At 33.2% G+C, this 16,298-nt stretch overlaps 1 protein-coding gene across 3 annotated transcripts in view; it reads right to left on the bottom strand.

Moving 5' to 3' along the window:
- LOC118195371 (mitotic spindle assembly checkpoint protein MAD1-like) overlaps window positions 1-16,298 on the bottom strand; it is a 126,349-nt gene that overhangs the window by 108,054 nt on the left and 1,997 nt on the right. For 2 of the 3 annotated variants that reach the window (XM_085820492.1, XM_085820491.1), the window contains exon 2: window positions 7,185-7,345. The exons of the other annotated variant lie outside the window; for it this stretch is intronic. In XM_085820492.1, coding sequence (XP_085676618.1) covers window positions 7,185-7,345 — 161 coding nt within the window. The remainder of the gene's footprint in view (window positions 1-7,184; window positions 7,346-16,298) is intronic. 3 annotated transcript variants of the gene reach the window in all.

The following is a 16,298-nucleotide window of genomic DNA, read 5'->3' as shown; positions in this document are numbered from 1 at the left end:
GATCTAAAGAATATCAAAATTTACAAAAAAAAGCTTAATATTTATTTGTTTACTTTATTAAACATTTCTTTCAACGCGCTCATGCGTAAAGCATACATTACGCATAGTCGAAATTAGAAAATTGCAACCAGAAAACTATTTGATGTGCATTCGTGATATTTATAATGATGAAGAATTTGATTTAAATCATATCAAAGACAAAGTACATCGAGATGAAATACTACATTTAGTAAGGAATTATACGCCGAATAAAATAAAAACATCTGCCCTGAAGATGAGGATAGTGCTGACAGATTAACTTCCAGTTCATTGTGCGCCGCGACGTTATTATGCGTTTACGCATGTGCAGCAAGTTTGTAGCTTTGAGGTCCGGATTATAGATCATTCCGGATTAAGGACTTTTGACTGTATTGATATTTTTAAGTACACAGACATGCATCTTGAAATGTGTCTAGACCAGCAATTCTCAACCGGTGGTACATAAGAGAAAAATAGGTGGTATGCAAAGAAACAAAGTATTTTTAACTATTAACCCTTTGCAGCAAGCTACCTTTTAAAGTTGAAATTTCAATAAAAAAAAAAAAAATTGGTAGGCAGCCTAAGCAGGCCTAGAGGAGTACGCAGGCAAAATTCTGTAAACATAGCACTTACCGTTTTAATTCTGTGGGTGTGCACAGGATGGGCACAATGAATAAACAGAGCCTCAGAAAGAGCGCTGAAGTGATACATTGCTGGGAAGCCCGTAACAGAGTAAAAGATTAAAAATGATTAAAAAACACTAGATTCTGATAACCGTAGCTTATTTGGCATTACCCAGCATGCACCACAGGAAGGCCTGCTACTTTACTCACCCTCAAGGGGAAAAAAAAAAACTCTTCTTGGTTATATAATGATTCACGCATATAAATGAAAAAACGTAACTCGGCTATATGATATTTACATTATTAACACTTGATATTTATTCTTTCATCTATTTTTTTTTCCCATGGTGGTACTTTCCAAGCAAATCACACCACCTTTGAAAAAGCACAGCCCAACATTGCATGTTTTGCCTATGTATCGGGATCTGTAGGGCTCCTGTCTAGTGCTACAGTAAGCACACCTTCTTCTCACACCCTTCACTGGGATGTGATCAAAGTTACTAAACTTTATTTCTTGTAGCGGAGTGCATTTTGAGGACTTGAATACAGCTTTCTCTTTGGCATAGGTGTTCCAGATTTTCCCATCTCTTGGAGAGAATACAGCAGAGTTGGCCGGTATTGTTTGCTGTCTTGATGGCTCCATCAGTTAGCAATTTAAGCAGTATGTAGCTATTTATGACACATACATTCAGAAAATGGAAAAAGATGTTGTGCCACCACTTTTCTCTTTTCTGGGCTACTTCTTAAAGGGACTTCAAGGTGGTCAAATTTATCCACAAACCCCATGTTTTTGTTATATATGGAAACTGCTTTTGGGCAATTTACTTTCAGTTTGAGCAATCTTTTTCTTTCCTTTCAACTTCAATCGCAACAGCTGCATCAGGATGAGAAGAAAGAATAGAAACACAGTGCTTGTCTTTGCATTTGAGGCATAGGCCATCACTACCCACTCGAATTCACCTCTTTTGAGATCTTGTCTTGGGCAAGTGGCATTTTCAGGAAATTTTTCTGACCAAGAATGGCCATGCAGTCGAATTCACCTCTTTTGAGATCCTGTCTTGCGCAAGCAGCCTTTTCGGCAAATTTTTCTGGCCAAGAATGTCCGTACTGAACAAATAAATATTTTTCGTTTCACGGAAGCAAAAGATTTCATACACTATGAAAAAATTATCCATAAATGTGCAGTGATTTTTTCCATATAGGGACTCCGACAATCATTTTACAAACATTTTCTCCTAGGTTCTTTTCAACTGCTTCTTTCTTCCCTGAATATATATCAAATTGAGAAGCAAATCTTCTCCCGTTACATCTTATCTAAACTTTGAAAGCTCTTCTGATTGGCTTCTTAGGCATGTACTGTTTTATGGAGCTCCTACCCTTATTACTTGATTGACTCATTACTTGATTGATTTTTAAGAGTATAAAGCACTCTTATAAAACTATCAGAAAGGTGATTTAGATATGGGCGCACCTTGTACAATCTGTCAAAATTTTCTTTATCATCTTTTCGATTCCAGAACATTATTATTCAAGTGCAAATGTCCTAGGATCAAGGAGAATCTTTGAAATGACATATGTCTACTGAAAAATCCGTCATGCAGAGCTTCTTCATTTGTCCAGTAATCCTGATAACTGGGCATCTTTTTTATGCCCATAAGAAAATTCAGGCCTAAATCATGCATAATTTCAGGGTGAAAAAGGCTTCCTCCACCTTGAGTAGCATATAGATTTATCTCAAATACTATATGCTCCATTAGAGCAACAGTACAAATAGCTTGAAACACCACTATTGGTGTTTTCTCTGGTAATTCCCAAAGCTTATCACACGGCCCACTCTTTAATGTAAAATTGAGAAGCACCTTTTGCAGCTCTTTTTTCATATGCCATGATGGTACTTGGGGTTGCATATATGGACCTGGTTGAGAAGGATCATTCACCATCTCTCCATCATCTTCATAATTTCTAACATTGGCATCTGAATGGTCACTCAGCTCAGCAATGTCACCCGGTTCAGCTATGTAGTCTTTGGTATAACTGCTGTCCATAACAGATCCACTATCTGATGGCAATTCATTTAGCATTTTCAGTGCTTCATAAATGGTCAGCCCTCTCTGATCCATCTTTGATTTTCAAAATAATTAAAAATCAGAAAAAAATAAAATAATATTATACCTACAATAAAATTAAATAAACATCTACAACTCAAAACTATCAAAATGTAGCTAAGAAAACTTCTTTCAATGAAAGCGAAAGAAAAAAAAGAACTACTCTAAAGAAAATCAAAGAGCTAACTGATAAAATTATCCCTGGCTTCAAAAAAAAAACAGCCTAACAATTTCTTAGCCCCCCCCGAAAAAAAAAAAAAAAAGAAACAAAAAGAAAGAAAAAGAAAAACGGGAAATGAAACATAGATCTGCACCCACTCTTCTGTACTGAATGAGCTCACCACGAAGAAAATACGGCAGGACAACAAAGATACAGTTGTTGATCCTAGTGTGTCAGTGATCCCACTCTGGGCACACCAGATGTTCGTTGTTAGATTTTAGGTAAGTTTTCAATGTAAAAACTTAAAAGAATATAGAAAGAAGAGATCAGCATACAGCCACAAAAATAACATAGAAACTTCCTTTCAAACAATTTGTTTTATATCTTAAAAAAATCTGGAAGATTCCTTTGAAAAATGTCCTTCAAAAACTAAACATGGCTGAAATCTATGGGCAGATGTGTTGTGCTGCCATCTAGTATTAATAAATACGGTCAAAAGTAACCGTTAGTAATATATAAAGCCTTTCTCATTCAATTTTTCTGTGTGTACACAGGGAAATTTTTAGGTGTCCACAGACTGGGCACACTGTGCCACAAAGAGTTAAATTCAAAAACCTCGTTAAGAAAAATAACAATGATAGAAATTTTCTGTGATCGAACTCTAACTGAAGATTTCAAAAATAACATACTTGTTAACTTTTGGCTGAACTGAAAAAAAGAATTTTAAGGCATTTCTAATAACGCTATTAAATTGTTATTGCCTTCTTGTACAACCTATTTGTGTAAACAAGGATTTTCTTCCATGTTATATTTGAAAAATAAATACAGAACAAAATTAAAAGTGGATCCTAATTTATAATTAAAACTAAGTGAAATAAGACCAGACATAAGAAATTTATCTCTCTTAAACAGGCCCACATTTTGCATTAAATTTTAGAATTAAAGTATTATAACTTAAATTTTGGTAATTAAAATGCTAACCAATTTTTATTCTAATATTTTTTATGTGTGCATATTTAATACAAATACCCAATAGGTTGTGCAAATGGCAAAATATTTTTTATATATAGTTCTATCGAGCAAAAATAATCATTGTAAAATGTAGTGGTGGTACTAAAGTTTTTCAGTTCTTGTTTAGATGGTACATGTTAGTCAAAAGGTTGAGACCTCCTGGTCTAGACAATTAAAGTAACATATATGGTCAAAAGTCATTAATCCGGACTCGTCGGGACTTCGGCGATTCCGGATTATCAATTTTTCAGGATTATAGATCATCAGTTTAAATCTCGTAAGATGGCATGCAGAAATTCTAAAATTAAAAATATGAAACCTTAATTTATGAAATAAAGAACAATTATAATCTAAAGGGTATCAAAATTTACAAAAAAAAAAGCTTAATATTTATTTGTTTACTTTATTAAACATTTCTTTCAATGTAAGTTGTTTTAAGTTGCTTCGTTTTATGTGATAATACTTTCTCTTTAATTCTATAAACAGACACAATTTCTTGTTCAGTTACAAAGTTCCGCTGTACAAGTCCCGTTAATTTTTGTGCCGAGAATACCGACTAACTTGTCAATCGAAACTTTTTCGTTTTCACTAACCTCTCTGTCACATTCTTCATGTCTTTATCCATTTTTTGCAGCAATTTCACTTTTTGTTTGATGGACATCGAAACATACTTTCGTTTTGTACTATCCTTTGGGAGCTCTAGAATCGGAAATTCTATTTTACATAATCGAAAGTTCAAGTTTACTTTTATAAAATTGCTCTTACAGTCTGCAAAAAATAATAAGCCAGATCGAATTCAAAGATTAAGGAACAAAGTAATCATCAACATTAACTGAAATAGATAATTAGATAATTTTAGATTATACCGTCCGTTATACATAAAACGCACACACGAAAACGTATTCTGTGCTTGCGCACACGCATATGCGCAGTGGTAAAAGGTCTTACGCACACGCGTAAATGCCTATGCGCATGTGTCAACGCGGCGCATGCGCAGAAAGTTTTTAGCTTTGAGGTCCGAATCATAGATCATTCCGCATTATGGGTATCTGAATTAACGACTTTTGACTGTATATTGAAAGTTAAAAAGTCAAGGTATAAATTGGGAGGGTCACTTTGGAATTACAATTTCAATATTTCCTCATGGTTTTTAAGTTCGGGACCAAGTCCTTGGCCACTTAGAGGGTTAATCATGAGAAGACAGCATGAGATGTGATAGAATCAAATAAGTGATATTGATAGCTGAAAGAACATAAATTATGAAAAAAATGGTTTAATTTTAATTAAGAATTGAGGATGAGAAAAATTTCTGAAAAGTTTGTGCCAGAAAAAGCAATTGCCTACTTAGACCATTCTACAATTTTAAACACAATTTTTTGCAATTTCTAGCTCTTTCCAAAATTAAAAACTTCACTTATTTTATAATAATTAGCATCTAAAAGAATCTGAGACAGGTACTTAAAAACACTTTACAAAATTTAGTCCAGGCTTATCTTCAGAAAAGTAAGTGCTGTTTAAATCAGGGTTCAAATATATGGGATATGTACTTAATAGATAACTGCACATTTATTCTTTAAAAAAAACATCCTAAAAATTAAATTGCCACATCATAAATGATACATTTTGATGATTAATTTGTGTTAAAAATAATTATATCTCTCATTAATTATATCTTAAACATACTCGCACACTGGCAATATCTTCTTCATTAAATTTAAAATTTCTATTATGCATTATTGAGATGGCAGAATAATTTTTATATTAAAGGGTTCTATAAAAATGTATCGGCCTTAATCAAATATCATTACATATTTTGTTACTATCATAACTGCTTGCTGAAAAATACACAAAATAATAAATAAAATACTTCATTTTCAATAAGCTGTTACAATCAATAATGTAATCAAGGTTCAATAAATTGTAATACTGTGACAAATTATCCAAAATTAATTATTAATTTTCATTATTAGTAATTATTTTATGGCTTAATATTTATATGTATATCACAAACAGATTTTTGAGCTATTTAGAATTCAATTATTAAAATCAGTTGTGAAAAATTTGATAAACACACTGTAGAGACATTAGGATTTTTTGGAGGCCAAAGAGATGAAAAATTAGCAACCGCCCTCATCGGGAGTCAAACCACGAACCTCTGGAATACTGGCCCAATGTGCAAAACCACTACACCACGAAGGCACACTAGGAAAGTGGGAGAAATACCTTATATACTCCTCTTTTTAAAGGGCGACTGGGGGTTTTTAGGGTACCCAAACGTTAAATCCGTGTGGAGAGTCATCATCCACAACCCTTTTAGTTCGTGTGCCACTGTAGAGACATTAGGAATTTTTGGAGGCCAAAGAGATGAAAATTTAGCAACCGCCCTCACCGGGAATCGAACCACGGACCTCTGGAATACTGGCCCAACGTGCAGAACCACTACACCACGAAGGCACACTAGGAAAGTGGGAGAAATACCTTATATACTCCCCTTTTTAAAGGGCAATTGGGGTTTTTAGGGGACCCAAATGTTAAATCCGTGTAGAGAGTCATCATCCACAACCCTTTTAGTTCGTGTGCCACTGTAGAGACATTAGGATTTTTTGGAGGCCAAAGAAATGAAAAATTAGCAACCGCCTTCGCCGGGAATCAAACCACGGACCTCTGGAATACTGGCCCAATGTACAGAACCACTACACCACGAAGGCACACTAGGAAAGTGGGAGAAATACCTTATATACTCCCCTTTTTAAAGGGCGACTGGGGTTTTTAGAGGACCCAAACATTAAATCCTGGGTGTGGAGAGTCATCATCCACAACCCTTTTAGTTCGTGTGCCACTGTAGAGATATTAGGATTTTTTGGAGGCTGGAGAGATGAAAAATTAGCAACTGCCTTCGCCGGGAATCGAACCACGGATCTCTGGAATACCGACCCTGCATGAAAAACCACTACACCACAAAGGCATGCTAGGAAAATGGGAGAAATACCTCATAACACTCCCCGTTATTACAGATTTTACTGACAAAGTAAATTAATATGTTACTGATAAATAAATGATAATAAATATGTTACTGATAAAACATCTTGCATTTTGAATATTTTTAGATATGCTTGAAACTTAAAAGTGCTTATTTTATTGAACATATAACTGGCAGTAATTCACGAAGAGGAAAAGCAAGGGAAAGAAAAGCTTAATAAGCTATAATTAAGTACATAAGGTTATCTAATCTCTGGTATAATCATGCATATAAATATTTAAGCATACCTCACTTTGTTTCCTATATTTATCTAATTTAGTCTCTAAGCTCAAGCAAAGCTTTTTATTAGCAGGCTCCATTACACTGATGTAAGATTCCCGTTCCGATAGCTTAGCTTTTGATGCCTGGAGTTCAACTTCTGCATTTCTCAACTTTCTTTCCATAGCATCTTTAAAATTATAATAATTAGAAACATATTATACATATAAATTTGCATGAACTAATTTTGGAATTACAAGAGCAAATTTCATAATTTTTTAAAATCCCCCCAGCTACACTTAAATCTAATTATTTAAATTATATTTAAAAAGTAAAACACATCACTTAAAACGAATTATTTCATACTGAGCTTACACTTGAGCACAACCCTGAATATTATTATTTAACCTAACTTTATTTTAGAGATTTATACATTACTTAAATTCCAGTAAAAAATTCTCACAAGATGGGAAGTGCTTTAAAATAAGCAACTAAAACAAAGTACTGCAAAGTAGCAGATTATGATAAAGCTTTACAGCGACATATACAGAGGGCAGAAATGTATCTCAGAGTCGAAGAAATCTAGTATCCCTCTCCTATTTGTCATCAAACCTGAAATTCAACAAAGGATAAAGATGATTAATTTTTAATTAAAGCATATGAGAAGTATCTACCTAGAAAGAGATGTCTTCATAAAAAGACTTTCACATTACAACTGTAATACATGTGTAATGTGAGAAATGTGTAATGTGAGAAACTTTCACATTACACATGGAAACATAACGAAAATTTTTATGCAGCCGACTTATTTACCTAGATTCAATCTCAAATCAAATGATCAGAATTCAATATTGGGTGGTTCGGAAAGTAATTTAGTTTTTTTTTCAACAAATGGCTTAATTGTATTTTTTCATAGCCAATTTCACTCTTAAGCTGCAAAATCATTACATATTTTGACAGTTGATATAGCAAGGCAAGTTTGTGGAGAAAAAAGTGTGTATTAATTTTATTTTAGTTTTTTACTATCAAAAAGGTAAATATGCTGTTCAAGGAAGAAAAAAAAAATTATCCGTTGTGCATGGAGATGTATTGGCAGAATATCAGAGCCAAAACTGGTTTGCGAAATTTCAATCTGGCAATTTTGATCTTGAAAATCCACCACGTTCTGGAAGGCCAGTTGAAACTCATGAAGACACAATAAAGACATTAATTGATGCAAACCGGTGAATAATGACCCATGAGATCGCTGAGAGATTATCTTCAAATTTGACCATTCATGGACATTTGAAATACCTAAGTTTAATATCAAAGCTCAACATATGGGTTTCTCAAGTTCTCAAGCCCTTCTTTAGCTTTAACTGGCGTTCCAGAAGCTGGTGCATCTTCAAGATCAAAATTGCCTGACCGAAATTCTGCAAACCAGTTTTGGCACTGAATTCTGTCAATACAGCTTCTCCATACACATCGGATAATTTTTTTTCTTGCTTCAACAGCATTTTTACCTCTTCGATAGTAAAAAACTAAAATAGGTAGAAAATGCTGCTTTTCACTTTCCATATTTGAAAGGGCATCAACTAAAAATTACTGTATAGAATCAATCGAACTTACTCATAAACAAGCTTTGATACATCAGCTGACAAAATATGTACTGATTATACAGCTTAATTGTGAAGTTGGCTATGAGCAAATACAATTTAATCCTCTGCTGTGAAAAAAATGAAACTACTTTCCAAACAACTGGTCACTGGTGGATGTACTTGTACCATTTTTTTAAATGAATGCAATATAAAAACTCATTACATTTACTCAAAAATATTCACATACTATTCAGAATAACTGATGATTTATTTGTAAAGATTTTGCCACACATATAGGTTAAACTTAGAGCTTGTGGTTTCCAGGCAAGTACTCTGACTAGAGGACCACACTTCCATCATAAAAATAAGAGATATTTAGTCATTTTTAAAGTCCTTGTTGGATCTACCAAAAAAGATACTTGAATTTTCAAATTTTTTTTTCTCCCTTTTTACATTTAATGCTTTTGCTGCAGATATGAAGTGTGCAATCAATACTGCTTCCACAAGTGATGCTGAACTTATGTTTACAAATAACAAATAAATTCTGGGAACACTAAATAGCATAGATTTTAACCATAAATATTATTCCTTCCATTTACCTCAATAAATACTTTCTTCAATACCATTTCTTCAACATGATGGCTTTCAATAGCATGTCTTCAATTGACTAGAGATATGTTATCTCCTAATGTTTCAGGTAATGTTTTCAAGCCTATAATCAATTTTTACCTAATAGCTAAAAAAATTAAAACGAGCTTAATTTTATCTCTTTTGAAAATGTGTATCGTTTAATGTAGTCAGATTTTGATGCAAATAAGATGCATTCAAAGTATTCTAGATCTGCCCAAAAGAAGACAGCTAGTTTCACCTGTTTCCATTGGCCCTTAGACATGCTGTTATCTATCAGCAGCAAGTCATAAGAAATTTTGAATTTGTTCATGATTTTTAGAAGTGAAATCAATTTAACTTTTAGTGCTATGTTTTAGTTAGTGTTCATGAAAGTTTTCTTGCGATGTGTAAAAGAATAGCAAAATACATTGACAAAACAAAACATACTGATGCAGTAATTAAAAGCAAAATATATTAATTGTAGAAATTGTAGTGTATCCATGTGATCCTTGTTGCCCATGTATCCATGTGATCCTTGTTGCCCATATCTCATTAAATATTCTCACTGCATTAATCAAAAGAAATCATAGTGTATCCACACGATACTCGTTGCCCATATCATATTATTCTCACTTCATTGATGAAAACTTTAACCAGACATAATACACAATAACAATTCATCTTTATTTCAAGACCAGATATGTGTACTATCCCTCTACAGCCAGTCTCTGTTCTCCCTCTGCGCTTCTTCAAAAACTTCTCCTTAGGATTGCCGTGTTTATTGGCAGACATGCTAGCACAGGGCATCCTCCTTATTGTTGTCGCCACATTATAGACAATTTATGATGATGCACTAATCAGCTATGGATATTATAATCTTATATTGTCAACAACCTGTCAACCACAGTATTTGGAATATTATATTTTTAAAAGATACATTAACCATTCACAAAAAATTGGGTACTTATGTATTAGCACAACCACCCTAATGTAGTTTGATGATTTTTTATAGAAATAAAAGTGATTCAGTGAATTTTTGGTTTGTAACAGTTGTTGTGGTTATCTAAAGAGCTGTTATGCACATGGGAACTACTCTGATATGTGCCCTCAAGTCGGCAAAAATTTTTGGCGAGAAACTCCACGCTGCTATATTACCGTAATTTCCGGAAGAAACGCCGCGGCGTTTACATGTTTAAAACTTAAATTTTCAGCGGGTGCGGCATTTCTACCCATACGGCTTTTACGTGCACTAAAAATAAAATATTTCCTATGATGGTCATTGTACATAGTTTGGACATTGTGCATAGACTGGTGCTGTTCCCTCACAAAATACCACTCAGTTGCTTTTTGCAAACATTATTTTGTTTACATTCTTTTCCTTGAATGGACTTGCATGCCTTATTCACCCTAAACGAGATCTCAGAACAATAACATTCTTCCCCCTTTCAAATCAACATTCTCATCAGTTCGAATAGTCTCTCTCCTCTGCCATTCGATGAATCTTTCAGGACCCATCCTCTCCCCACCCCTGCCTTTTCTGCAATTTAAAAAAAAATTTGAAAACAAAGGCGGACATGACTCCACCTGCCTCGCAATAACGAACTCTGACGTATTTCCCCTTCAGCATGAATGGATTTTTCTTGGCATTCTGCCAGATACAGATCCCATCAGTTTGACTACTACACACACCTATTACACCTTGACTATCAAACTACGCACACCTCGCTTTAATAAATTAACATACCAATAAATTTCAAAGAATACCATGTACACAGCATCCTGTTTAAACTTTAAAAAATCTATGAATTACACAATGTAGGCAACAAATGAATCTACGAACTATGCACACCTTGCTTTAATAAATTAACATAACAATAAATTTCAAAGAATACCATATACACAGCATTCTGTTTCAACTTTAAAAAACATCTACGAATTGCACAATCTAGACAGTACGCACTAATCAACAAAATAAACTACAATAAATTTCAAACAATTAAAAAAAAAACAATAACAACAGAAATTCATACTATAAAAACAGTGAACATAACATTCTACAAAATAAGAACAAGAATAAAATAAAATGCACTTACCATGAATTAATGCTTTTTCGAACAGCAAAAATACCAATTTCATACCGCCACATAATCTATTATCGTATTTATATGACAACCAGACACACTATCCAGAAAATTCATACTATGGTTCACAAATAAATAAAATCATAAATAATCACAAATTCCTACTTCTATCATGCACAGCCACTAAAAATAATCTCCCAGACCCTCTATCTACACCTGCAAATACCCACTGCCCCTCAACAGGATGGTCACGATGATATTTCCTTTTGCCGAACTTCAATTCAACAACTTCCACCATTTTATCTTTCCACTCTATCTTAGACACAGAGCATGACGCAAATCAACGAGCTCCAGCGAAAGATTTTTCAATGTCAGCAGGGTTGCCATACAACACACAATCGCACCAAAGACCAGTGCAGAACACATATCACCACATTTGGTGAAATTAGGGCATATATCAGAGTTGTACCTTTACTTCTGTTAAAAAAATTTTTCAATGGAACCACAGTATCACAACCACTTTTAAGCGAAAGCATTACAAATATTCTTTTTACCTTGTTTTCTAAATTTTGCAGCTCAATGCGCAAAATACACACATTACATGTTGTAAGATCTTGAATTCACTTAGTTCGAAAACAAGTTTTTCTAATACTTGCACAATAACTACAAAGTAAGGTAATAATAATTTATGGTACTATTCGGTTTCAAGGGCTGTAAAAAAATCGCCAAATTACTGTTGATGACAATGCTGCCAAAAATAATTGCAGCAAGAAAGGAAGTATAATAGTAAATAACTATCTAAGATTGATGTTTTAATTTAGATGAAAGGTTAATTTCATATAATACTTTTTTATTATTATAATTTATATGAAAAAAGGCTAAACATGACTGAATGGAAGCATAAGAGTAAATGACTATTTCAGGTCATTATTATAATTTATATAAAAATTGCTACACATAACTGAATGGATGCCTATATCGCTATTTCGCTACCGACTTATCGCTAAAGCATAATTTCATCTCGTTGGTTGTTCAAACGTAATTTTCTATGATGAATGATGCCTTTTCTTTGAAATTATTCAGAATCGGAATTCAGAAGTGCAGAATCGCTCACTTATTTGTTCCCCGCTTTTTACAAGGGTAAAAACAATTGGATTTTTGTCAATTTTATTTTACTTTTTAAATGAAAATAGGTTGATGTATACATAGATAAAGTCAAGGGGGTGCACAGTGCCATTTTTGTGCAATTCTAGGATTTTTTTTTTTTAAGTGAAACTAGGTCGATGTGCACATGGATACCGAGTATGAGCAATTCTTAAAAACGTGTCAAGCAATGAGTGATTCTGCACTTTACCCAAAATTCTATTGCCGACTTTTCATCATGGGCAATTCCCAAATTATTAAATCCATAAGATATCAAAAAAGGATTTAAAAATTAAACTAGTATTTCAATGCCGTCTTAAGAAATATGGAACTATATAAACTTACGCAATGAAACCAGCGTGTACGCTAGATTTGGCGAGCTGTTAAATGGGTGCTTTTGTACACACATTTTTGCAGCAATTTTTTACGGCCCTCAAAACAAAAGAGTACCTAATTTATTTACTAAAGAAATATTGATTACATTATCTCCTAATATAAATTTAGTAGAAGTATCTAAAAAGAGTGAACCCATATGTAGAAAGTTTAATTCCGAAAATTGTGTTTTAAAGTAACTTGAATGTAAATTGTTAAAAATGTTTTACAGGAACTTGAATTAAATCATGGACAACAAAATTTCAAACTTTGAAAAAAGAAATTAAATTAAAAGCAAGTAATTATCGCTATTGATCGAAAATTAGTTGACTTTTCAAGGGGAACAAACCAACTCCTGTTCAATGAACAATAATTAATAAACACAAACATGTTTCGTCTTTTACTCAAGTAATAACTGTTATGCCAAACTGGCAAATTAAGTTAGGCCACATACAGTCAGTCGTTAATCCGGATTCGTCGGGACTTCGGCGATTCTGGATTATAGATCATCAATTTAAATCTGATAAGATGGCATGCAGAAATTATAAAATTAAAAATATGAAACCGTAAAATATGAAATAAAGAACAATTCTGATCTAAAGGGTATCAAAATTTACAAAAAAAGCTTAATATTTATTTGTTTACTTTATTAAACATTTCTTTCAATGTTCTTCATTTTTTATGTGATAATACATTCTCTTTAATTCTATAAACAGACATAATTTCTTGTTCAGTTACAAAGTTCGCTCTTCAAGTCCTATAATTCCTGTGTCTACCGACTAATTTGTCAATCGAAATTTTTTCGTTTTCAATAATCTCTGTCACTTTTTTCGCTATCCGAAGTGAATTATAATGATGAGGAATTTGATTTAAATCATATCAAAGACGGAGTACATCGAGATGAAATACTACATTTAGTAAGGAATTATAAGCCAAATAAAATAAAAACATCTGCCTTGAAGATACGGATAGTGCTGACAGATCTACTTCCAATTTATTGCGTGCCCGCTGCGGCGTTACAGATAAACAAACGTTAAAAGTTTAGATAAACAAAGGATATGCCTTTATCCATTTTTTTGCAGCAATTCCACTTTTTGTTTAATGGTCTTCAAAATATACTTTCGCTTTGTAGATCCTTTACATATTAGTAAATATATATCAGAAATTCTATTTGACATAATCAAAAGTTCAAGCTTACTTTCATAAAATTGCTCTAACAATCTGCAAAAAATAATAAGCCGGATCCAACTCGAAGATTAAGGAACAATGCAATCTGCAACATTAACTGAAATAGATAATTAGGTAATTTTAGCTTAGCTTATACCGTCCGTTATACATTAAACGCACATTCATAAACGTATTTTGCGCACGCACACAAGCATATTCGCAGCCATAAAGGTCTTACGCGCATGCGCAGAAAGTTTGTAGCTTTGAGGTCCGGATTATAGATCATTCCGCATTATGGGTGTCCGAATTAACGACTTTTGACTGTAGTTCCGTGAAGTGATGGTATTTAGAACCAAAGTAGAGTACCAAAGAACTCATTCTGAATTAAGCATTTTCGCTATATTATACTCAGCGGCCTTCTTATTAAAAATACAGTAAGTTCTATAGTGGCAACCACTTCTGAAAGTTGCCAATATTTCTGAGAATATACATAAACACTAATTCCAAACTTCACCTCCATTAAGGACCAAAGTTAACCATAATCACAGATGGTCATCAGAAAGAATTATAATTTTTTCCAGTACAACTCTAATATACGCCCTAATTTCACCAAATGTGGCGATATGTGTTCTGCACTGGTTTTTGGTGCAATTGCATGTTCTATGGCAACCCTGTTGGCGTTGAAAAATCTTTCGCTGGAGCTCGTTGGTTCGCCTCTGTGTCTGAGAATATGGGAGGGAAAGATAAAATGGTAGTTGTTGAATTGAAGTTCGGCAAAAGGAAATATGATTGTGGCTATCCTGTTGAGGGGTAGTGGGTATTTGGAAGTGTGGAAAGAGGGTCTGGGAGATTATTTTTAATGGCAGTGCATGATAGAAGTAAGAATTTGTGATTTTATTTATTTGTAAACCATAGTATAAATTTTCTGGATAGTGTGTCTGGCTGTCATGTAAATACGATAGTAATTACATGGCGACATGTTAAAGGCGGTATGAAATTTATATTTCTGCTATTCAAAAATGCATTAATTCATGGTAAGTGCATTTTATTTTATCCTTGTTCTTATTTTGTAGAATGTTATGTTCATTGGTTCTTTAGTATGAATTTCTGTCGTTATTGTTGTTTTTTTAAATTGTTTGAAATTTATTTTAGTTTATTTTGTTGTTTAGTGTCTAGACTGTACAATTAGTAGATGTTTTTTTAAGTTGAAACAGAACGCTGTGTACATGGTATTATTTGAAATTTATTGTTGTTATGTTATTTTATTAAAGCGAGGAGTGCGTAGATCATAGATTCCTTCCTTGCCTAAATTGTGCAATTCGTATAATTTTTTTAAAGTTTAAACAGAATGCTGTATACATGGTATTCTTTGAAATTTATTGTTGTTATGTTAATTTATTAAAGCGAGGTGTGCGTAGTTTGTAGATTCGTTCGTTGCCTACATTGTGCAATTCTTAGATGTTTTTTTAAGTTAAAACATGTCGCTGTGTACATGGATTCTTATCAAATATTTTTGGTTAGAAACTTTACGTTTTTGCTATCTAAATTTTTTGTTTTTGTTTTGGATTTTTAGCTAAATTGTGTTTTCAAAATGTAGTTTTTGCATGTGCGAAAACCGCGTTTTTGGAGACATTTTAGGCTAAAAGTTCAAAATGTAGAAAAAAAATTTAGATAGTAATATGGCAGCGTGAAGTTTCTCGCCAAAAATATTTGGCGAGAAATTTGGCGACTTGAGGGCGCATATTAGAGTAGTTCCTTTTTTCCATATCTAATCTCCTTTGGTCAAAACCATGGTGCACCACTGATTGTATTTCTTTTTAACCTTTTGAGGTCAGGGATTCGACACCTGTAATATCCTTAAAAAGATGGAGGGGGGAGTTTGTACCCTATGCTTTCACTTTTTCAAGAAGTCCGTTGCTATTTGCAACAATGGCCTGCTTAGGTAGTTTGATTCAACCTGAAAAAGGTGCAATTCCTTTAGGAAAGAAAAGGAAATGTAAGGATTATTGTCTAAACTGCTAGATGGTTTTCCTTATGGAATGAAAATTTACAGTTGACAGTTGACTCCAAATTAGATTATTCAGTGAAATGCAGCAGAGAATGTATATTTTCATTATAGAAAATGTCATTCCATTTCTCCATATTATAGCACATAACTTTCTTAAAAAAAAAAAGTCTGAAATTTTCATGTAAT

This window comes from Stegodyphus dumicola, chromosome 7, assembly GCF_044657685.1.
Source record: "Stegodyphus dumicola isolate Sdum_Otavi_A_Nest chromosome 7, ASM4465768v1".
Classification (NCBI taxonomy): domain Eukaryota; kingdom Metazoa; phylum Arthropoda; class Arachnida; order Araneae; family Eresidae; genus Stegodyphus; species Stegodyphus dumicola.
Note: the sequence above shows the minus strand (reverse complement) of the source record. Positions and strands in the feature narration are given on the sequence as shown.